Source organism: Antechinus flavipes, chromosome 6, assembly GCF_016432865.1.
Source record: "Antechinus flavipes isolate AdamAnt ecotype Samford, QLD, Australia chromosome 6, AdamAnt_v2, whole genome shotgun sequence".
Taxonomy (NCBI): domain Eukaryota; kingdom Metazoa; phylum Chordata; class Mammalia; order Dasyuromorphia; family Dasyuridae; genus Antechinus; species Antechinus flavipes.
The window spans coordinates 146,251,792-146,277,924 of NC_067403.1; the positions used below are offsets into that span (position 1 = coordinate 146,251,792).

Genomic DNA, 26,133 nt, shown 5'->3' on the forward strand with positions numbered 1-26,133 from the left:
TATTAAGGGCTCATAGAAAAGGAGAGAAGGAAGATGACAACAAACTAAAAGTCTATTGGCTGTTTACTATGCACCTGGCATTCTTTGTACAAAGTCTTGAAAATGCAAAGCCAAAAACTAAACAAACAAATGAACCAAAAAAAAAAAAAAATCATTCTCTGTCCTTGGGGATCTCGGCTTCTATTTGTGGTGGGAAAGATTCTACATATATAGAAAATAAGTTTGCTGAGACCCTCCTCAATGGAGGGTCACAGTTCTAGAACTTGATAGACCCTTAGATGTCAGAGTCTAACTTCTCTAATTTATAGTAGAGGAAGCTGACATCTACAGATGTTAAGTGACTTTCCTAATAACATACAGGCCACATGTTTCATAGGTAGAATTAAATCCTAGATCATCTGAGTGTTGAGGATACTAGCAATTGTAGGGATCAGGGAAGGCATCACACAAAAAGCAAAAAACCTCTATAGCTGAGCCTTCAAGGATTACAAGAGTCAGAGATGGGAATCATTAGGAATGTGCAGGAGATGGTATGTCAAATTGATGAAACAAAAGTGTGTGATGTATAAGTGTGGCTAGAAAATATGGGGTAAGCTAGATTGTGGTTGGCTTTAGCCACCTTGTTGAGGAGTTTATATTTGTTCTTAGCTGTGAAAGAGAACCATTGGAACTTCTCAAGCAAGAGAATGACATGCGCTTAGGGAATATTGTTTTGGCAGGTTTGTGGAGAGAAGATATGGAGAAGAAAGGGACTAGAAATAGAAAAATCAATCAAGAGGACAGTGTTATAATAATAATGCTAAATAGTATGAACTAGCTATGCAAGTAGTAAGGAGAGAATTACAAGATGTTGTGGAAGTTGGATACTACTAGGCAATTACATTGGATGTGAAGGGGATGGGGTTTGAGAAGGAAGAAAGATAGAGAACTGGACTTAGAAACAGAAAAAAAAAAGAATTTAAATCTGGCTCCAGACACTTACTAGCTGTATAATCCTGGGCAAGTCATTGACTTTTGGCTTTTAAATCTGGCTCCAGACACTTACTAGCTGTATAATCCTGGGCAAGTCATTGACTTTTGGCTGCCTATTTTTTCTCATCTATATTAATGCCTAATAATAACAATTACTTTCCAGCATTGTTGTGAATATCAAATATGAAGTGATATTTGTAAAATAGTTTGTAATGTATTAATGTACTAAATAAATATTATTATTAATTCTCATTATCATCATCAGCATTACAACTTAAATATCAATATTTTTTTTAAATTTGGGATCTATATTTACTAATTTCTAGCTAAGATAGGCAAATTTTCCTAAATAAATCACTTTAAAAAAGTGTAACTGAGCACCTGTAGCAAATAGAACAGTATGCTACATATTTTGGATACCTATTTGCAAATAAATACAGCAGTTGTCCTGATGAAGCTAATAGAGTTATGGCATTGAAGTTCAGGGTTTCTGAAGACAAAGGGTTTCCAGAATCAAATTCTATCTTCTATGAACTAATCCCTTTAACCTCATCCTGAATCCCTTCTTTTATTCTCTCTGCTTGACATCAGTATTTCCACGTAAGATGTTGTTGCTTACAGAAAGCATCTCAATTAGGCTTACATATAGGGAAAGGTTTATTATGAGTAAGTTGGCCAATAGATGTTGAATTTTTTGGTCATAACAAACCATGAAACAAAGACAAATAAAAAATGATTCTTAGTGATCTGAGACTCACTGGCTTTGGAGATCAGGTAGAGGGTGCTAAAAATAAGCCACTCATCTAGAAATCCAAATTCGACATGGACTAACAAATGAAAAAAAAAAGGTTATATTGGCACAAAAATTTAAGCACCTTCCTATCATGAACTTGTGAAGTATACAGTGCAAATATTATTAAAACCCCATCTTACAGATGACAAAATAAGGGATAGAAAGATGAAGAGCTTTGGATCAAAGAGTTAGAAAGTATCTAAGGGTGGTTTTTAACCTGACTCTTTCAAGGTCAAATTTCGTGCTCCTTTCATTAAGTCATCTTGTAAAAGATACAGTATGAAACTTTTGTACAATCTCCAAAGACCTAATATTTGTTAAGAGTCGTCTTTTCATTCGATTTTATTATAACCCCTTTCAAGAGGTCACAGGTTATGTCTCATTTCTATTCAGTCTTGAATTCTACAATGTTCTTTGGGGATACAGCATAAAATAAGAAACTCAACTCTGGTTCTGTGGCTGTCATGGTTATGACTATATACACTTCCCACATGCAAAGACCAAAGAAAAAAGCTTGTTTGCTTCTTTTCTCTGCCAGTTCTTTAGATCCTACTGCTGCTGCTATCCCCATGTGCTGTCTGTCTCCCTGACCACCAGGCCTTCAAGCTGCACTGCTTGGCATTCAGTCCCTCCCTATTGTCAGTCTGCTTTCAGTCCACCTGTCTGTTTCCTGACTTCTGGCACAGGCTTTTGCCAGGAAAACCTCTTTCATCATGTATGCTGGGACACTTCTCTCTCCTTCTGTGTAAGTCTGTCCCACTTCATTCCTAATAAGTCCAAGGCTTGACTCTTGTGACCACTTGCAAATATTTTCCACTCAAGTCACTTCATTTCTAGGGCTCTGCCTGCCACTCCCACAGCTGCTGCTGCTTCCTGCCACATAATATTACTCTGAACCACCTCTTTTTTTTTTTTTATTCACGTGGACAGGAAAGTCTGTGTCACTTTCTGAAGAAAATGCCAAAAGATGATGCTTAGGGAAATGGCCATGCCACATGTCTGCTGCTCAGCTCAAGCCCTGAAGAAAAGGAAGATTCTATATTTCTCCATATTAAGAATTTCAGTTTTTTTTTTCCTTCCCTGCCCCCTCTCCCCATACTATTCATTGAGGTTGCTAACATTCCTTTTAAACTCTTAGGGTCTTCTTTTTAACACTTCCCCTTTGCCTATTAAGTCAATAAACATATGTTAAGTGCCTACTATATGTCAGTTGCTAGGGATGCAAAGAAAGGTGCATGACAGTCCCTGTCTTCAGTCTAAGGGAGAAGACAATATGCAAACAACTATGTACAAACAAGATACAGACTGGATCAAGTGGAGATAATAGAGGTGATAAAAAAAGAAGGAATGGATAATAGGGGGATCAGGAAAGGCCAGATTTTAGTCTGAACTTATATATTTTCTATGCTCTTTAATAATCCCCCCATATACCTTCTGCTTTTACTCACATATTCAGATCAATTAGATGCAACTAAATGAACAGAAGTGTTATACAGTAGAAATAGCACTGAATTTGCACTATGAAGACATTGGTTTGAATTCCAGCTAAACCAGAGGGTTGCTTAACTTCACTCTCATCTTCTTCATCTATGAAACTGGGGCTAAAGAATAAGTACATTATATCCCTAAGAAGGATACTATGAGAATCAATCAACAATATTTATTAATAGTGTCTACTTTAAAAGCACCATATAAATAATTGCTATTAGTATGATTAGTCATTAATAATTATTAATTAAATTAATATAAATGCTACTATTTTTAACTCATCTTGTTTAAAAGAATTCTTATAGATAGAAATAGTACGGGACAAGTCACAATCTTGTTTCATTCTTTTATAATTTACATTTAGCTGGTTTTCACAGATAGATTTGAACAAACCTGTATGATTTAGTTGAAAAAAGAAATTGGATAAGTTTATTCACTAGTCTCACAAAGTCTCAGACACCTTTGGGGCTCTAGCAGCTGAAAGGGTGCTAAGAGACATATCTTATTCTGGTCTTCCATTTTGATTTTTAAAAATTTGATTCTCTGACTTGAATTTCTTTGGCTTGATCTCCACAATTTAAAAATTCTTCATTTCCCAATATCTGGATATTATGACTGTTTGGTTTAGTGAAATATATTGAAAATGGTGTTTTTTAGTTTTTATTAATCAATGTGATATGTGGATAACTGTGGGCAATGTTAACATTTATCTTCTGAGTTCTCTATAATATTCTGATGTTTTTATTTGTAATTTGGAGATGGGTTGTCATTCCATCAAAGACAGTGAATTTATGATATAATTTTCATCTCTTAAGTCATGTAAGAATGCAAGATTTTTGCAGTGTGCAGGGACATGTTTGAATACTGTCTATATTTTTCTAGCATAATCCACATTGATGACTAAGCTTGGGGCCCTTAACAACCCATCTATAATTTCAGGTGATGATGAATTCTAACATATCTCCTTTTCTGAGGTCAAATCTGGCCTCAGACACTTAACACTTCCTAGCTGTGTGACTCTGGGCAAGTTATGTTAGGGACTTTCCTTCTGAGAATTGCCATGTATGTCATGTCAGCTGTGTAACGTGAACCCAGAAGGTAGAAGGGGGCTTGGCCTCTGAGGCAGGAAGTTGTATCTTATAGCTGTTTCTCTGAGAAGGCGAGGGGTGTGTCCTCTTGCTAGATCTTTCCTTAGGACACAACACTAACTCCAGGTGTCTCTCTTCTATGGATCCACCCATGCAGTGTAGAGTGGGCTAGACACAGGAGAGTCCCAGAGGAGAGTAAATATAAATGACTAGCTCCGCCATAGGCAGAAAGGAGAAGGATATGGAGAGATGCAGAGAGATTCAGGGATGCAGAGAGATGCAGAGACATACATACACCTGATCTTGCTTCTTGTTAATCCTGCTGAGATTACCAATAAAGAAAAGCTGTTTGGCACTTTTACATCAGCTTGTCTTGATGTCTATCTGGGGAAGATTGTATGTATGGCCCTGGCAAGCAGTAGCTTCGGAGTGGGAGGTTACAGTACTACCTATATTGAGCTTTAGTTAACTAGGACTGTTACTATTAATGTTGTTCATTTCTCACCATCTATATCCCTTGGTCTAGAAAGCTACCAACATTATGCTCCTAGGAAATCTTTTCATCATAAGCTCATTATCCTGTGAGACTGTATCAGCTTTGGTGTGGTGATATTCTTTTAAAATATGTAAAATAGTTCTCTCTAGGGGAGAGCAGGTAGGTTTCTCAGGGGAGGTTTTCTTGGAGGCAGCCTTAGTTTCAGTTGAAAGTAATATTCACCCAAAACACAGCCAGGTGATAAAAGTTTAGATCTTTTATTGTCTCCAATATAGCCCGGTTAGCTTAGATTCTTAGAGACTTATCTCTCTGCTTGGTTCCAAGAGCTCCCTCTGAATGTCTCCGAATCCAAAGGTTCTGTCCTTCAGCCTCTGCCTCTGCTTTCTTCAGCCTCCAGCCAGCACAAAGATGGAATGAATATTTTGTCTCCTTCACTTGGGGCTCGGCTAGCTTTCTAGTGAGTCTTTCAGATCAGCGTGGTCTCAGTGGGGGAGGTGCAGGAGCCCAGCCACCACAGAGGTCTGGTTGTGCCTCTGAGAGAGCCTTCTCAATCTTCCGCTGAACTCTCGACTCGTAGCTTCTTCCTCTGAAAACTCTTCTTCCGCTACCAGCCAGCCAAGTGGAAAATATTCTAATGAATCTCTCTTCACTTGGCTTATATATGACTCTTCTGAGAGAGTGGGATTATGGGTTTTCTCCCACAGTGCTCTCTGGCCCTAAGAGCTTCAGGGGAGGTGTGAATTCACAAAGTTACACAGTTAACTTTGTGAATCTCTCATACTTGTGAACTCCACTGAGTAAAGGTGTGAACACAAGCATTGTATCAATTAGTTCTACTTAGTACCTTGTTTCAGGTTCTGGCCCAAAACATCTTCTTGTAAGATCAGATCAATAATTTATCAACTCTAATGAGTTAGGAGTTTGTAAAGATTCCAACATCTCCCCCTTTCTTTTGTTTTAGAACATAGGGTGGTCATGACCTCCCTGACTTCTCAAGGAGGTGAGAACCCCCCAAAAAAGGTAATCATGCCTTCCCTGACACCTCAGGAAGGGAGATGAAAACACCAAAGGAAATAGGAAGTCAAATCAGATTAGCGGGTTTCTGAAGGGGCTCACTTGAAACAGGTACACATAAATCCATCAATATGGGCCAGAACTTTGAGACAGATATATGTGGTATACATAAATCCATCAATAAGGGGGACATTATACATAATTTACATAAGCACATAGCAATATAACATAGGCTAGTAGTAATGTAACAAATAACAAGAATCAACATGAAAATTTAAGTACTGCAATAGTCTCATCAACAATTTTTCACCTCAAGAAATCCAATGATTCTTGCAATTACATAAAATACGTAAGCACATAGTGATATAACACAGGCTAGTAGTAATGTAACAAATAACATGAATCAACCTGAAAATTTACACATGTCCATAAGTCCTAGAAATAATCCACAAGGAATCCATTGTCCATTAGTTCATGTGCCAGGAATCTAATAATTCCTGTAAGCTCTGAAGTACTGCAAAAAGTCTCAACAATTTTTCATCTCAGGGAATCCAATGATTCTTGCTGGTTTTTCAAGAACTAAAACAGTTTTATCTTGTGTTAGGAAATCCAATGATTCTTGAAGATTTTAAAAGTCTTTTTAATAGTCTCATTGTCAGCCATGCTCTTTCAATGGTGAGCACAATCAGCAACAGAACCACCCGATATTTCTTGGGTCTTCTCCTTTGTTTCAACAGTCTGCTCCGTCTCTCTGCGATGGACAAGGCGAATGCAGCTCGTTGGCACCCATCTGATTCCTTCTCCACATGTAGAGATGCAAGCAAACCCTCTCCCCCAAGCAGTTAGCCTATCTGGTCCCTTCCATTCACCACTATCTGGGTCTCTCCACATCACCTGGTGATTATCTAAAGATAGTGGAGCTGCTCGCACTGGACACTGCCCTTCCGGTGGGTTATAAAACCTGTCTGTCAGAGCCAGTGCATCTTTGTCAAAGATTAAAAAATTAATGGTATAGAGAACTAAATTTAGAAGTTCTCTAGAGTTACCCGTAGCTTTCCCTTTCTTTTGTTTTTGGAGGAGTGTCTTAATGTCCCTGTTTCTTCTTTCTATGATTGTCTGACCTTGAGGATTAAAGGGTATGCCAGTAGTGTGTAAAATCTTATACTGTGCACAAAAATGTTCAAAATGTTTGGAGGTGTATGCTGATCCATTATCTGTTTTTATTTCTTGTGGCACACCCATAATTGCGAATGCTTGAATGAGGAATTCAGTGACCACTCGGGCTGTCTCTTTTGCTGCTGGTATGGCAAAAGTGAATCCTGAAAAGGTATCTACCACAACGTGGATAAAAGACAGATGACCAAAAGATTTATAATGGGTCACATCCATTTGCCAGATTTCATTGGGTCTCAACCCACGAGGGTTCTTCCCTGGAGGCAGTGTAGGAATGTGGAAAGGAAGGCAAGCTGTACAGCTTTTTACTATGATCCTAGCTTCCTCTTTTGTTATCCCAAATTGCAAACGCAAAGCTCGAGCAGCCTGATGGTATTTAGAATGGTATCACACATCTTTAGTAACCTCATTTAGTAACATCATTAGTAACCTTTTCTCCCTCTGACTGGAAGGCTGAAGGGGAAAGCAAATTATACCTTCCAAAGTCTCCATTTAAACACACACCTCAGATCAGCCAGCTCTTCAATCCTAATAGTTGCACTATTGGGCTTGAAGTCTACTAAGCTCTGGCCAGGTACTTTCTTTCCTAGCCTCTCCTCCCCAAGTTTCTTTTCAGCTTTCTTTTACAGTGAAGACACCCATTAGATTATCAACTCCTTGAATACAGGGAGTGTCTTTCCTTTTCTTATTTATTACCCCAATGCTTGTTATCTAGAAGTCAGTTAATGTCTATTGACTGACTATTGTTATTAAATGCAGAACCCTCTGCCTAGGCCTGAGATAAAAAGATCAACAATACCCAGTCCTGTACCTCTTAAAAATCTCAATGAATCAACCCTAAATGTAAGGAAGAAAGGGCATCAGCCTCATAAGGAGCAAACAGAACTGGTAGGATTGATGGTTACTCCCAAGACACTTGTCCCCCATTTGGCTATACTACTTGAAAGTCTAAACTTGGAGATACTTTCCTTTGAATTCTATGATCATAGATTTAGAGCTGACAGAAACTTCAGAGTTCTCTATTCCAACTTCCAAATTTTTTTAACATTTGAAGAAGCTAAGGTCTAGAGAGGTTAAATATCTGAATCCAAAGCCAGGGCTTTCTAAAAGACATCTAATATACTGTAGTTGATATGAGAGTATCTTACCAGAAAGAAGAAACCTTTTCCTTCTTATTACCCAGGAAAATTAATGTGTTATGCCACAGTCTCTTTGAACTGTTCTACCTCAGTTTCCCTGCATTAGTTTCTTATTGTCCTGATTGAGTTTCCCTGAATTGTACTACCTCAGTTTCCTTAATCGTTCTGCCTCAATCCCCTTAGTTGTAAAACCCCGCTCTGGTCCATTAAGACTGAGGACTATTTGCTCTAAGGTTATAGATTGTCAATGTGAGACTCAAGATGAGGGGGAAATCAGACTTCCTGACTCCTAACTGCTTCTGCCCTCAAGAATTTATGACACTACCTCTCTAAAATATTCCAAAAGATAAGACTATCCCAGATGACTCATTGACATCTTTACTTCTGTTTATTTAAACATCCTGACTCTGGCTTTTAGTAAGAATTTATAGCCTCCCTCCACCCTGACAGAACCAAATGGATCTGTAAAGAAGTTTCCCGCTTCTTTCCCCTTCTTTGTTTGGAAAGGTATAAAAAGATTTGGGATTCTCCCATTCGTCATTGAATACTTTGAGATGAGAGTCCTGTCCAGTCAGTTATACTCTCCAATTAATAAAATATTAAAAACTCTCTAATCTCTATCTTGCCTCAGTTTCTCTGGCATTACAAATGATCATCAGGAAGGATGAGACAGAGGATAGAATAGTTTAAAGGTATTTAGGAGGAGAGAGACTTTTTTCATGCGGGAAAGCTCATTAATGCTGAGTAGTCGGTAATAGGTAGATAGAAGGGCACTGAAACTGAAGGTGGCTGGTATGGAGTAGGGCTGAGCAAGGCCCCTTTCCTTCTTTTAAAATCCTGCACATGAGTGGTTCAGAATAGGTTCCATGCAGATGAACAGCACTCAGATGTAAACCCTGGTTCATTTCTCCATTGTGATTGCTCCATTTCTCTCACTTCTTAGCATTTGATTTACATGTTCTATATAGACCCATTATACTAGCAGCACCTGGACATATGGAACTGCTGTTAATCCAAGTAAAACAATTTATCTTCCACCCCTTTCCCTCTTCCCTTTAGTAAATAAATTTAGTAAATAAAAACAGATTGGCTCACCATCTTGTATTTTGTTTATATCATATGTGTATTTCTTACAAACTTAATGAACAACAACTATTGGGCATTTTAGTAGTTTCTTTCAACAAATAGTCCCACAGAGGCCCAGAACCTTAGGGTTTAATATAAACTTGTCCATAGTGAAGAAGAAAGCTATTGTAAATTATATTCTTTGGGTAGTGGGACAAGATTCATTATCACATAGGCATTTTCTTCCTCCCTAGATACCCTTCAATTTCTCCAAATAAAACTATTCTTTGAATTAGATTGCACTGCCAATTTGCCAAGTATTTGCTTATTAAATACTTTAAGTATTTACTTATTCATTTATTTCTGCTGGGCTTTGTGTCTCAGAAAATAAAGACAGAATGAACACACAAATGATGTTACTATAATCACAGGAGTAGGACAAAGAGAAAGGCTTGAGTTCAGGACTACCAAATCCAATCTTTTAAGTAAGTTGTGACCTCTTAATTTAACTAAAGGAATACTTCCAAGCTATTCCCATGTTCTCAGCATATTACCAAACCAGTTGAACACAATTTGAATTGGGTTTTCACTGGCACTTAAAATGTCCACTCACACAGAATAGAATCCTCCTAAGAGAAAAATAAATAAAGGCTGTTATTTCTCATCAGCCCTTGCCTTGTACTCTGGCACATATAGTGGATATTCTGATTCAATATCAATTCTCCTAAAATTGCTGAAGGCAGCTTTGAAGGTCTAGGTGATTTTGCTTTGCTCTATTAGCTTATATGTCTAAAGGAAAATGCCATAAAAACCTTCTGGACCTAAAGAGGAGAGTGGGAGATGAGGAAAGGAGCCACAGTAGATCAAATCTGACATGATCTAGCCTCTCATTATTTTTTGTTGCTTTTCAGAAAACATATGCACTAAGGAAAAATGATAATAATGATCCTTAATACCCTCAGTTCTAAAAAAGAATTATAATCTTTTTTTAAAATTATCTTCTTATAAATGTATAAATATAACCCTTACAGAGTGAACTGTCCACTACTCTTTAGCCTCTTTCTTAGTTTAATGTTTTTCTGATTTTTTGATAAATGCAGAAAGCATTCCCAATCCTCCAAAAACAAATGTAATCAGCTCCAACATACTAGGAAATATTCTACTGAACAGTACTTGAGATGATGAAGAAAATGAAATTTTTTGGCACCACAGAAGGTCAATATGCCGTACAACATACATGCCCACAGGTTGCAGGGATAGTTTCTGAACAAAGTAAAGCAGTTCCTTCTTTTATATTCTTAGCAAAAATGACACTCCTAAAAACTGGCATTATAGCTTATAAAGTTATCCATTTGAACTCAGCCTGGAGAATAGAATGGATCTTTATAGGAACCATGGATCTTTAGAGTGAATCTTTTAATAATTCAGAGTACCTTCATTACAAAACTGATAGGGAATATGGCTCATATTTTATATGTATTCCATACATGTTAAATGTTGACACATAAGAGGCACATTGAGAGGGCATTATGTCTCTACAGTAGATATTTTAAAACCTAATTTTGATTATTTTATTTTAATTTGTGGAAGACAAATGCAAATTGCCAGTACTGAGAAAGGCAGATGAACAGGTTTAATAAAGAAAAATAAAAAGAAACAGTGAAAACAACACAAGCTGTTTCTATCATGATCAACGGTTTACAAAGAGACATTTATAGATTCTGTGCCTCTGGGGAGCTGGCACTTAGCATTAAAAATACATGAATAACAAATGAGACTTTTTTGTACCTTATGGCCACAATAATGCAAAAATACCAAGATTCTTGTTATGCTGTAGGTAAATACGGTAATCATTATACTAGAGAAACAATTAGCCTAGTATTTTGGAAGGTCCAATCAGACCAGTTTCATTTATTCTGCAAAATAGCAGCCTGTAGTTAGGTACTTTTCTCCTTTTTCCCACATCTCCCATAGAGAAAATGAAAAAAGCAAATTAAAATAAAAAGCAGACAACAGAAACACACACACACACACACACACACACACACACACACTCAAATACACACACATAGGGAGAGAAAAGAGAGAAACAGAGAGAAAGAGACCGAAAGATGGGAGGGAGGGGGAGAGAGAAAGAGCATAATTATGCCAATCTCTGTTAAAGGAAGGACATCTAAGATAAACATGGAAGAAAATTTACTACCATCAGCATGTCAATTTTTTTCTGCAATATGCTACATTTTTGGGTGAAATTCAAGGAACATTACAAAGCACCCACTAGGAGAATTAGACATAAAGATAATAGTTCATTTCACATGATCTCTGATCACTTTCCATGAAAGCATTTCATGCTTCATGTGGAACATTTAACTTAAAACACATATATTGTTGATTTTGTTGTTTATAACTCCAACACTTGCTCCCTCAGAATAAAGGCAATAAATTTAAAGAAACTGAGTGAAAGGGAAACTCCAGTTTTCTTTTTTGAATTTTTATTGCTAGTAGCTTGGAGCATTTTTCCATGTGATTATTGATTGTATTTGTTCTCTGAAATACTTAATCTTTAGACAGCATTCAAATTAGCTATAAATACACATTAATATGGGGACAGCAACAAACCTGAACTTCATATTCCTGACCATCCTGGGCATATTACTTGGTTCCACCCTATCTTTAAATCTTATCTCATGCTATTCATACTTTGTCTACTCCAGACTAACGGCATCACCCTTGGTACTGCTGTCTCATATTTGGACTTACACCATGTGAATGCACTAATGTGTGAAATGAAAATAAAGCATAACTTTGTGTTTAAAGAACCAACTGTGGAGTCAAAAAGACCTACATTTAAGTCTTCCCCTTTGCCACAAACTGATATTTTGATCCCATATAAATCAATTAACCTCTGAGCTTCTAAGGCAACCCTCTATGATTATGTATTGCAGAGCAAATGCTAATATGCATCTTGCTGAGAATTCCTTACACAAATAAAATCATAGATCCAAACTAATAATAATTAACAACATTCCAATGCAATTAACATTGTATTGAGGGGAAAAAGAAATTCCAGTCTATCCCTTCTCAGAGTTCACAATTTAGTAAGAAAATGTGGAAAGCAACAAGTACAACAAGCACATTGTGTTGCACTCCAACATAGCCTCCCTCTTGAGTTTCAGTCCTACATTACTCCTATATTTGTAAATGGATTTTTCAAAAGAAATCATAACACATTTCAAACAGAATTCATCATCTTCCTTGACTCCTAAACTTCCCCTTTACATCTAATTTATCTATTTCTATTAAATGTACTACTTTTTTTTCCTACTCACCCAGATTTCCATTCTTGGTAATAATATCCTAGAATTTCTGCTTTCATTTACCACCTTCTATAAGTACTTTAAAATTTGCAAAGTGAGTTACATTTATTAACTCAGATTCTTATTTAAGGTTTTGAGTTCCTAATTCTATCATTCCCTCCTCATCTCTCCCTTTCTTGAGATAGCAAGCAATCAGGCATCGATTATACATGTGCTATTATATAAAATATTTCCATATTAGTCATTTTGTATAAGAAGATGTAAAAAACAATAAAAAAGAAAGTGAAAAATGGCATGCTTTAGCCTGTAATTAATCAATATAAGTTCTTTCTCTGGAGGTGGATAATAAGTTTCATCATTAGTGTTGGGATTATCTTGGATCACTGTATAGTTGAATTGTTATTTCACTGTCATTCACAATTCTTCACCAAACAATATTGATGTTATTGTATTCAACATTCTCTTGGTTCTGTTCACTTCACTATGCATTAATTCATGTTAGTCTTTCTGGGTGTTTCTGAAATCATTTTGTTTATAAACTCATTATTATCATCACCATCATACAGATGAAAAAACTGAGGTTAAATTTGTTCAATGTCTTCTTGAATCCAAGCCAACCCCTCTATCACTTTCACTTGTTATTTACATCTCTCTCTCTCTTTTAAGGTCTCTGTTTCAGGCGGGGACCCTTCTGGTGGCCATTAGTCCATGCCACTCCTCCCCGGTTGCTATTGCTGCCGTGCTGCTGCCTCCTTCATGTGGTGATCTCCCACATCTCTTTATTCCAATCTGTTGTCATATCAAGTTTATCCTATGACATCTTCCATATCCATTCCTTTCTCCCTATTTATGCTAAAACCAGCCTAATTCTGGCTTAAATTAGACAACTTCTAGCATAGACTATTGTAATAATCTGCTAAATTGTCTCTCTGCATCCAGTATCCCCTGGCCAAAACCTCCTCCATAGAGCTAATAAATTGGTATTCCTAAAGTAGGAAGGTAGCTATGTCATTCCCTCACTTAAGAAACTTCAGTGTCTCCCTATCATCTTTATTGTAAAAGACAAATTTGCTTTTTGGCATTTAAATGCCTTTATAATCCAGTCTACTTTTCTAAGCCAATTGCATCCATCCCATCAGACTTGAAGTTTAGCCAAATTGGTCTATCAACTATTTCTGTGCACAGGATATTCCATCTCCCATCTCTGTGCCTTTGCCTGTAGTATATAGTTGGAAAGCTTTCCTGCTCTGCCTTCACTTGACAGAAATCTTTGCTTCCTTCAAAGCTCAGCTCCTATTGCCACTTCCTTACCAGGCTTAATCAGATCCACCTACTTGTATGTGCTCCCACTTTGAAAAAATTTTGTACAAATTTTGATTTTCTTTATTTCTATGCATTTTGTATACTCCACTGTCTCCTCTAAAAGAAAAAGGCTGAAGAAAAGGATGTTCCATTTTTGTCTTAGATTCCCACAACTGAGCACAATATACGACAAAAAGTAGGTGCTTAAGGTATGTTTGTTGCCATGAAATGAAGGGGTCAAAGAAAATTTCCAAGAAAAGAATTCAAGAAAATTTCAAAAGGGAGAAGAAGCACTGTGTATTAGAAAGATCAATGAAGTTGGAATCAAAAATCTGTGTTTTAAAACCAGGGTTTTCCATTTACTATCATTAGTAATTAGACAATACTAATTAGATATTAGGCACTTTATGAGACTAATTGGCCATCAAAGTCCCTTCTTCTTTGAAAGTCAATGAACAATTTCACCAGGGAGCAATAGCAAAGACTTCCTTGCAGAGAAGACACATTTGCCTAACCATGAAAAAAAGAGAAGAATTTCATTTAACAGAGCAAATGAAGGCGTGGATTCTAGGCTTGGGGTATGACCTGCAAAGATTTAGAAGCATATTGAGCTTCGAGGATAGTTTATATAATTGGATGAATGGGAGCAATTGAAATCTGATTGTTGCCAGATTGAAGAGCATTTTAAAGGTTAGTTTAAGGAATTTATGTTTTACCTTATAAGTAATAGGGAGCCATGGAAATTTTTGAGCAGGAGAGTGATCTTTTCATTTTGATGATCATGTTGGTAACTATGTGAAGGATATACTAGAAAGGAGAGATACTTGAAGAAAGGAATCCAGAAGACCAATTAAGAGGTTCTTGTTATAATGGAAATGAAAAGGGATCAGGATCTGAATTAGAGTGGTAACAATGTGAGTAGTGGAGGAAGAGAGAATGACAAGGGTATTGGAGAGATAAAATCAATAAGACATAATAATTGATTACATGTGAACAATAAAAAGTGGTCAGTGAGGGAAGGAAGAGTCAAAGTCCTCCAAGTATGAAGAGCCAATGACTACACTATGCAAATTAATTCATCAGCTTCCTCTTATGTAGAATTGAATTAATATCTGTAATATTTCCCCCATTCGTGAGATTTATGTATGTAAAATATTCTGAAAACTTCATAGTAATTTATAAATGTCATTTATTACTACCATGAACAGAAACAGGGAAGCTGAGAGAAGGCTCATTTTTAAAGAATTTGATCACTTCAGTTCTAACATGCTCATAGAATGTGCCCAAGTTTTTCAATAGCTCAGACATATGGGAATGGAGGATCTCAGGGAAGAGACAAAAGCTGGAAACAGAGTTCTGATAGTCACTCTACATAGAGAGATGGCTGAATGAATGGGAGTATATAATATCACTAAGTGAGAGGAAAACAGAGGGTTGAGAATAGCATTTTGTTTATTGGATTGAACTGAACTGAACTGAACTGACATCATTATTTAGGGTACAGAAGGCAAATGTTGAGTTAGCAAAAAATATTCAGTCAGATAGAAGATGAAGCAAGAAGGAATGATTCCATGGAACCCAGGGAAAGAGAGAGTATTCAGGAAGAATGGGTTCTAAAAAGCTAAATGTTATAGAAAACTTAAAAATGAATCGAACAAATAAAAAGTTGTGGACTACATGTTACAATTTAAGTGCTTACCCCTAAAGAAAGCCTTTCCTGACTCATCCAATCCTAACTCCAAATCTACTTATTCCTCTCCAGGTGTCTCATAATGTCTCTTCTTATAACACTCCTTACATGTCCACAATATGCCAAGCCTGGTGTTGAATGGGTACTAGGGTTACAAAGACACAGAAATGAAACAGTTCCTATTTGCTAGGAGTTTACATTCTATTGAGAGTTCTTACTTTCCTTTTTAAATAATTATTTTTCTCCTATATAGTAATTATCTTTTTTTTTTTTTTTGCAGTAGTTTTCTTGGTTTCTCCAATACCTATTACAGCACCTGCTTAACAAATTTTTTTTAATTAAATAGAGTAGAATGGTTGAAAAAACAAAAGCAAACGAAAGATGACTTTTGAATCAATTAGTTACTTACCTTAAGCGCATCCTGTGTGTCATCTAGACAGTAGACCCGGATGCTATATTCCAAAGATGAGCAAGACAATGGCCCAAAGATGGCAAGTTTTAGGCGCTTTGCTGCTGCTTTGGTGGTAGATTGCCCAACCAGAGCATATGTGCTCAGTGTCTCTGTGAGAATGTGGCAAGCTTCTAGGTCCAGCTGAATGTAGCAAGGGGTGGTGAAATTTTCCTCTCCAACTACTACCACATCCTGAGGGAAAATGAGAAAACAAACATAGCTGAGGAGAATACTGCAAACTTATGATGTACTAATGACCAGAGCAGTTGGAAAGTCAAGATTCTTGTTTTCCTTTGGTTATGGGAATCAGAAAAAAGCTGCAATATACTTTGGACCTAGATCTGAGTTCCTTGTATTGAAAATACAAATAAAAAATGAGACTGGGCTGACTCCCAAGGAGTTTAGTTTGAAAACATATTGATGAGTGATTTTCAGTAAAATGATTTTTAGTGTGAGCTGGGGCGATATTACTAGATAGATGACAAAGTACTCATACTAGGTAGATCCAAGTTTCCTGTTGAATAGTTGATAATAGGTACAAAGTATGACCTGAGACTAGTTAGAAATAGAAATAGGGGAATTTCCAATCTCTCACCTACCCACTAATCAATCAGAAAAGCTCCATGTAGGTTATGGCACATAAACAGTATATGTGTGTGTATGTGCATACACATACATATAAACATATTCATAATATGTATATTTAAAATTAAAATATAAAACAAAATAAGAATTATTTTCATTATGATTGATTTTTGAACCATTATTCTAAATCCTGAATAATTCTTAAAGTTTCTTTATTTTTTTAATGAGAAATACTATTAGTATATGGTATTGTTGAGTTAAGTATTTTTTGCAAGAGCTAGGATTTTGAAAAAAGCAGATATTGTCAAAAACTTTCTTTTCTATAACTGTTTTTCCTACACACACACACACACACACACACACACAAACACACACACACAGAGCATCTCAAACTCTATACTACCCTTCCCAAATAATTCTGCCAACAGGATTGTAGGGGAAATAGTATATCAAAACTGAATGCTTTGAAACTACCTTCCATATGCTCAGAGGGATAAAGGCTCTCAATTAATTCCCCATCTGACACTTCAGACTCTGCACGTGGTGCAAGGTCTTTCAAATTACCTGGAGAAAAATGGAAATAAATGGGGAAGATGTATGGTAAAAACAGCTGGGAGCAGGACCAGGCTCTGCAAATTCAGGTTTAATCTCAGCTGCCTTAAGCTGCATAGCAGATGATCTGTATGAGGCTTGGAGGCTAAGAACTGGGATCCATTAGTTTTTTTTTTTTCCCTTAATTAGTAAACAGGTTCAGGCTCTATGACTGGAGAAAGAGATGGAAGAAACAGCCACCTCAGGTGGCTATCTGCTGACTGGGCCATGAACATTTGTGTAACTTTTGGCAAGGGTTATATGCTGAGGGCGATAGAACCATCTGTTGGGGAGCTATTCCAAAAGAGAAAGAAGTTTATTTATTTATTTCTTCATTTAGGTATTTATAATTTATATCACACATTTCCAAAAAGGATTTGAAAGTTCTTAGTAGTTATCACAAAGCTTGGTATGTTTTGAAGGTAATTAAAAGAACAATTATTTGTTGTTGTTTTTCCTTTTCCCCCACAAGAGTTATATGACCCCTGAGTTTTATTCTATAACACATTTGATAGCACATCTGTCTTCTGTAGATTTATCTAAATTAGACAACAAATGTTTCCTTGTTTTCCATCTTTGGTTTGTATAAGCCAACTCACAATGTGGTGTATGCTGTACACTTATTTCTACCTCTTACCAGCTTTTTCATTCAAGCTTTTTTCCTTTCAATCTGCTTCTATCTAGTCAAGGTGGGGTTCTTTCAGATGGAATATAGCTGTAGAATCAATACTTTCAATTTCTTAAGGGCTAACTCTTGTGTGGAGATAATCAATCCTGCTAACATTGTAGTTCATCACTTCCTAATGTTATATTTTCCATTAACAAATTAGTAACCAATACAAATTAACATTAAACAAAACATTTACTGAAAATGGAAAGCAAATGCTATTTATATAACATTCCATCTATAAACCTAGGCCCATTCTCCCAGTAATGCACATAGTATCCATGGGGAGTATGGGAACACAAGCTAGTAGTCTCAGGGTAATAAACCACAGATGTAATAAATACATTTATCAAGAGCCATTTACAACTCTGAAACTATAGAATTTGTTATCCTTCTATTTCAGAAACTGTCAGAAGAGTTCCTTGGTAAGCATAACTTCCACATGAACAAATGCCTCTATTGCTAAGCTAAGCTGATCCACTCTGTTTTAAATTGACACCTCGCCAGACATAGCCTCTCATTGGATAAACCAATGTGCTCATCTGCTCAGATGCTTCATTTCTATGCTGTTGCATTGGTTATCTAGAAGTATTCCTCAACAACAACTGTATTATTCATCACTTCTAGTTGTAGGCTTAGGTGATGCCTTCAGCTGAAATAATGTATGCTGTTACAAAAGAAGGCAGCAATCTTTCTCTTCATATTGATTTTAAAAGTTTCCCTTTTTTTAACAAGATTTTTCTTTTTTTCCTACCTCTCAACAAAAATAGGTATACTGCAGAGAAATATCTTTTATCTTCTCTTCCCTTTTCTATTTTTCTCAGCAATAAGTGACCCTAGAAAGCAAAGTATTCTCTTCAATCCTTGTTAGAGGATTAGAAGATTAATCATATTAATAAAATGAGCAACTACCCTGTTATATGCAAATTAGTTACTACTATCTCAGAAGGCAACACCCACTACCTTTAGAACATTCAGCAATGATTTTTCCCAGAACAAGGCAGTAAACTTATGTTCCAGAGAAGTGACATTTCAAGTATCAACACACTTACACTTGGATTGTACTGCTGAATTTTACTCCTTCTTCATATTTGCCACAGAGACTCTTATCTCCTTTACACGCTCAGAGCAGTTACCATTTTTCCCATGAAGTATTTCTTCATTTTTCTATACTTACCTTCCCACACATAATATTAAATCATTTAAAAAATTATTTTGCAATTATCTGTGTACATGCTATATTCCTTTAGTAGAAGGTTAGGAAGCATTTTCTTGGAAGGTGGGCATTTAATAATTTTTTTAAAAAAAGCAATGCCTGGTTCATATTTATCTAAGCAAAAATATTAGGAAGTAAAGGAAGAGTAAGAAAGATCGGTGATCATATTCTTTAAAGAATGCCTACATTTGTTGTTGCCCCCAGATGGCAAGCAGTTCTACACATGTTAAATAGGTGACAGTACATCCTAGATACAATATATGTGTGCAGAACTGAACAGTTCTCTTGTTGCACAGGGAGAATTGGAGAACGCCTACATTTGAATACTCCAGAGAAGGAAAGAGGATAAGAATGAAATTTATATTATTCTTGTCTCCTCCTAGCCAAAATAACTTTTAGGAAGGAGAGATAACATTTCAAGAAGTTAAACAGGAATCACACCTCAGGTGGCTAGTAGAGAGAATGTATATTCTATACCTACAAAAAAGCCTGGAGGAAAACATGAAGACTTCAGGCTTGCTTCTCACTCCAATTCTCTGGCTCTTAATGCCTTTGGCTAGTCCAGCAAGAAAGACTGAAGAAAGAAGTTCCCAAGATCATGATGGATTCTTTAGCCTTCATTCCTAGCCATATGGAAGCATTCAAAGGCGGCACTGCCTTGATCTGCAGCTCAGTTAAACACAATCATAGGATCACAAAAACAGAGGCAGAAAAGATGTCAGAAACCATCTAGTCTAATGTACTTTTTTGTTCTTTTTCAGTCAGGATACTCTCTGTCTCTTATCTTTCTCTTTGTGGTTTTGTACACATTTGTCAAGAGCCATTTGTAGAAGGCTGAAACTCTGAAAAGGTGTACTTGAATCTGAGACAGCAGAGCAACCATTAAGGCTAATTAACTATTCGATGTGAGATAATGGTTCTAGATACATATATTTAGATGAAATAGTGATGTGATGGCTCTCCTCCCCAATAATGCTTGCTGAATATGTAGTGGTGAGATAATCATAAACAAGGATTGGAGGGATGAGGGAGAGAGGTCAGACTCGCTCTGCCACAGGATGAACAGGAGAAAAACTTCAGGCTACAGACTCCAGAATCCAGGATAGATCTTTGGCAAGTCAGCAGCTTGCCTGCCTCCTTCACTTCTCCCCCTAAAGACCAAGGACTTTGATTGATCCTGACTCTGACTGATCCTGAGGCCCTCCAGGGAGTTAGCTTGGACATTATATATTGGCACCAATGTGTACTAAGGATGTGCACAAAGCTTGATCGTAATTTCAGTAAAGAAGTCCCTGTAGGAAACAGGGTGAGTATTAAAACAGACAAGCAGGAAACTTTGTTAAGAGCTGAAATGGGGCAGATACTAGGAAAAGAGGCTCCCCTACCCTGAAGTAGGTCTATAGAAAGCATACTTAGGTTAATAAAGAAGCAAGGTTTGCTTGTAATATATTGATGGACTCTTAGAAACATTAGGATAAATGTCCCCTTGGTTCTTCAAGGAAGAAGAAATAGAGGCAGATAATTAGAAATTAGTTGGAGAACAACTAAATGAATATTACAATGATAATGGTCCTGATTCAATTTCTAAGGAAACATTCCATATATACAACATAATACAATTGGCCTTAAAGAATTCCACAAGTTATTTAAAAAAGAAAAGTTTTAAGGAGAACAGCAAAACAAGGAGGCCTGAGGAAAAAGAGGAAGAGAGGGGGATGATGCTGATAAAATAGCTGAAAGGCATGGAGAATTGAGTGAATTTAAAGGATGTGGTGATTCTCACTCTCACAGCCTAGCTTCAACTCAACTCCATGTACACCCAGACAGGCTCTTGACCCTCCCCCATTAATTTCACCTTCCTGGGTGAAGGAAGGAGGATGAGTGGGAAGGTCAGTGATACCACCAGCAACTCCCTCTTCCCTATGACTCGAATGCAAAAGGCACTACTTAAAGCCCAAGAAGAAGGACAGAATACAGTTGATTTGAGAATAGAAACTTATCCTGTGATTGAACAGCTTAACTCTTCAGGTCAAGAAAAAAAGAAGATGTACTTCTTTTAATCTAGAAATTATCAAAAATCTGAAAAAGGCTTGTATTCTTTATGGGTCTACCTCATCTTATGTTAAGATGGTATTAAAGAATTTGGCTTATGAAATTTTAGCCCCTAGTGATTGGAAATCGATAGCAAAGACATGCTTAGAACCTAGACAAAACTTGTTGTGGTTTTCAGAGTATAGTGAACTCTGTAGGATACAAGCCCAACAAAAGAGGCAACCTGCAGTTAACATACTAATCACCTGTGACCAACTAACAGGTGTAGGTCCTTATGCAGACACTTCAGCATAGATTAATTATTCTATAGCAGCATATGAGCAAACTGCTGCTGCTGTTGCTGCTGCTATCAAAGCAAGGGGTACCCTCCAAGGAAGACAAGATAGAGGGGAAGCCTTCACAAAAACAGAGCAAGGTTCAAATGAACCTTTTGCTGATTTGGTGGGATGTCTGCAGAGAGGTATCATATGAACTATTATTGAAAATACAGCAACAGAAATTATAATGACAACTTGCTAGAGAAAATGCTCATGAGGTTTGTAGAAGAATTATACTAGGACTACACAAGGATGCTCCTTTAGAGGAGATCATAAGACACTGTGCCATAGTGGGCACAAATACCTTTTATACCCTGGCTATGATGAAGACTTCCCAAGATCTGAACATGGGAAGATAGGGTCCCTTTTGGCAAGGGACTTCCAGAGAGACTCATCAATACTTTCAATGTGGTAAACTAGGCCAGCTGAAAGCTCAATGTTGGCATAAAGACAGTGAGAAAACAGGGTGGGAGAACAAGACCCAAAACCCCATGTCCAAAATGCAACAGAGGCTTCCATGGGCATCAGAATGTAGATTGATTTAGGGAAAAGGGATGTGGGGCCCAACTCCAGGGTCCCAGGCAAAGACCACTTGGGGCAGGATGGCAGCTGATGCTACACACCCAGAGAGTCTTTAGAAGTTCAGTATTCAGACATGACCAATCAGCCAAGAAGCAATCTGATGGGAGAAAGGTATTACAATTGTAGAGAATAGAGTTGTATGCAGCTGACATTACTGAGATATCCCCTGGAGAGGTGAAATCTGTTCCTCTTCAGCCTATGGATCCCTTGCCTCCAGGCACAGTAGGCTTGACCATTTCACCTCCTGAGAGTGCTTACAAAACAGTGTCCATATATACACTGATGTGGGAAACTGGAGAATGTGTAGATAATATCCCAGTCATTAACACAGGTAGACAATGTGTGACTTATCAACCAGGAGAAGTAGTAGCATCAGGTTTACTGATACAGACTCCTAATAGGAAATCTGGTGAGAGTTGCCCAGATTCTGATTCCAAGCAACAGAATCCAGAAATATTCTAGACAGCAGCAATTATAGCTGACTATCCTATGCTCACTATCTATGTAAATGACATACCATTGGAAGAGTTGGTAGACATGGGTACAGATCATACAATCATCAGAGGTGCCAACTGGACTAGTCATTGGCCAAAGATTAAGGCTGACACCTACATGTCTGGCGTAGGAGGATCAATAGCAGCTGAAGTTAGTACTACTCCTTTGACATAGACATTTGAAGGTGAAACAGAAGTTTTTACTCTTTTTGTAGTTGAAAAAATCCACATCAATCTGTGGGAAAAAGACATCTTACAACAGTTAGGATTACAAATGAGTACTTCGTTTTTTAAGGCAGGCCTGCCTGTTGAAAGCCTGCCAGCACTCTCACTTTGTTCCTATTTAATGGAAAACTGATACACCAATAACCCTTAGCTAGTGAAAAAATTCAAGCCTTATTAAATATAGTATAGGAGCAACTTGACCAAGGACACTTACAACCTTTTCTAAGTCCTGGAAATTCCCCTGTATTTGTTGTAAAAAAGAAATCTGGAAATTGGAGGATGTGGACTGATTTAAGAAACGTAAATAAACAGATGGAAACTATGGGAACTGTTTAGCCTAGACTTCCATCTCCTACTCAATTGCCTAGAGAATGGCCTCTTTGGGTTATAGACATTAAGAATTGTTTCTATTCTATACCTCTAGATAAGGAGGATATGAAAAGATTTGCCTTTTAAGTGCCCAACATTAACTTAGCTGAGCCTTATAAAAGATATGAATGGACAGTTTTGCCACAGGGAATGGAAAATAGCACTACTATGTGTCAAATGTATATTGCTGCTACTCTTATTCCAGTAAGAAAAGCATTTCCAAAAGTTAGATTATTATATTACATGGATGATATCTTGAGGTGTGCATCTGAGAAGCAAATGTTAGAAGCATATCTACAAAGACCATGGAAATACTAAGGAACTACAAATTGCACATAGCTCCAGAAAAAAAATTCAAAGACATGCTCCTTTTCAATATTTAGGATATGAAGTATATCCTAAGGTGTATATAGTACTAAAATTTTCCTTAAGAACAGAGAAGCTAAACACCTTAAATGACTTTCAGAAATTGATAGGAGGTATCTAATGGATGCATCCAGTATTAGACTTAATTAACTACCTATCAATTGCAACCATTATATGACATTTTAAGGAGAGACAGTGCTTTAAACTCACTATGCAAGCTTACAAAAGAAGTTCAAGAGGCTTTGAGAGAAGTTGAACTGGCTTTATCCAATGTGGTTGAAAGAGTCACTCAAAAATCCTTGGAAATATCAGTTTTTGCTACAAAACAGGCACACAGTAGTCCTTCATCAGGGAGACAGTGTGATAGAGTGGGTGAACCTCCTGGCACAACCAGAACAAAGACTTACTCACCCAGTGCTTGTGGCTAGAATTTTATTAAAGGTCATTAAGTGAACAGTACAATTATCTGGGATAAGACCTGATAAGATATACAACTTTTATACCAATGCACAACTTAATGTATGCTTTGAAACCATCCCAGAGTGGCAAATTTTGTTGGTCATAGCTCCAAATTTTACACACGGGTCTCCATTAAAGATAACCAGACTATTACATAATTGGTGATGGATTCTTGAAGAAAAGGTTTCTAAAGTTCCTATTAAAGGACCAACTATCTTTACAGATGCATCCAAACACAATATTTGTGCTGTATACTCTCATGATTTAACTATAAAGAGAAAAATGAAAACTCCTTTTCTATCCACTCAGCAGAATGAACTGTATGCAATCATTCTAGGTCTTACTTATTATCCAGGATATGTAAATATAATATCTGATTCAGCCTATTCAGTAGTTTTGGTACAAAGAATTGCCATAGGCCAAATAAAATTTGTAGGTTCTAATATATATATATATATCAACTCTTTAAGGAATTTCAAGAGCAAATGAGAAAGCATCCAGGTAAGATTTATATCTTGCATGTCCACTCACATAGTGGACTTTGATGGAAATTCAAAGGCAGATAGCTTTCTAACCATGTTGGCCAATACTCCTTTATTTCAGGCAGCCCAAGAATCTCATTCTAAATATCCTCAGGCTGCTCAAGCTTTATGGTTGCACTTTGGGTTAACAAAAGAGGAAGCTAGGAGCATAGTAAAAACCTGTACAGCTTGCCTTCCTTTCCATGCTCCTATGCTCCTTCCAGGGAAGAACCCTTGTGGTTTTTTATCCATGTTGTAGTAGACACCTTTTCAGGATTCACTTTTGCAATACCAGCAGCAAAAGAAACAGCTCAAGTGGTCACTGAAGTCCTTATACAAGCTTTTATAATCATGTAATTGCCACAAGCAATGAAAACAGATAATGGACCTTCATATACTTCTAAACATTTTGTACACTTTTGTGCACAGTATTAGATTTTACACACCACGGGCATACCCTCTAATCCTCAAGGACAGGCAATAGTAGAGAGGAGAAACAGAGACATTAAGGCGTTCCTCCAAAAGCAAAAGAAAGGAGAAACCACAGGTAACCCTAGAGAACTTCTAAATTTAGCTCTTTATACTATTAACTTCTTAATTTTTGACAAAGATAAACTGGTTCGGGCAGACAGGTTTTATAACCCACCAAAAGGGCAGTGTCCAGTGCGAGCAGCTCCACTATCTTTAGATAATCGTCAGGTGATGTGGAGAGCTCCAGAAAGTGATGAATGGAAGGGAGAAGATAGGTTAACTGCCTGGGGGAGAGAGTTTGCTTGTATCTCTACAGATGGAGAAGGAATCAGATGGGTGCCAACGAGCCATATCCGCCTTGTCCATCGGAGAGAGACAGAGCAGACCCTTGAAAAGAAGAAGATCCAAGAAACATCAGGTAATTCCGTCGCTGATTGTACCCACCACTGAAAGAGCATAGCAGTTATGGCAATTGACTCATGGACATCAAAAATTGAGAATGAGACTGATGCAGGGCTTGAAAACCCTCAGGAATCATTGGATTCCCTAACACATAATAAGACTGTTGCAAGACTTCAAAAACTTGCAGGGATTATTGGATTCCCTAACACGTGAAGCAATGGATAATAAATTGGTTTTGGACTATCTCTTGGCTGCTGAAGGAGGCGTATGTGTGATTGTTATTTAAATATCCTCCTTCTAGGCCTTCTGGAAATCTTTTACACCACCATGTTGATTAATATTGTTTGTTATATCACTACTTGCATGTACAATTCATGTTTGTTACACCACATTGAGCCTGTACAGGAATCATCACTACTAGCCTGTGCTTTATTGCTATGTGCTTGTGTAATACCTCCCATGCTGATGGATTTTGTATATACCTGTTTCTAGTAAGATCATTCAGCCCAGAAAACCGCTAACAATATCTGGCTTGACTCCCCACTTCCCTTTGGTGTTTTTCATCTCTCTTCTTGAGAAGTCAGGGAGAGCGTGATCATCTCCTTTTTAGTGTTTTCACCTCCCTTCCTGAGAAATCGGGGGAGGGGGTGATCATCTCCTTTTTGATGCTTTCACCCCCTTTCTTGAGAAGTCAGGGGGCATGATTACCTACTTTTTGGGGTTCTCACCTCCTTGAGAAGTCAGGGAGGGCATGAGCACCTGTGTTCTAAAACAACTTTGAAACTACAGAATTTGCTATCCTTCTGTTTGAGAAGCTATCCTCCAGGC

General features: G+C 37.2%; 1 protein-coding gene across 1 annotated transcript in view; it reads right to left on the reverse strand.

The window, feature by feature from the left end:
• The window catches only part of UNC5C (unc-5 netrin receptor C), a 428,390-nt gene that overhangs the window by 30,390 nt on the left and 371,867 nt on the right, over nucleotides 1-26,133 (reverse strand). Inside the window, exon 12 of the mRNA XM_051965638.1 lies at nucleotides 15,947-16,180. Coding sequence (XP_051821598.1) covers nucleotides 15,947-16,180 — 234 coding nt within the window. The remainder of the gene's footprint in view (nucleotides 1-15,946; nucleotides 16,181-26,133) is intronic.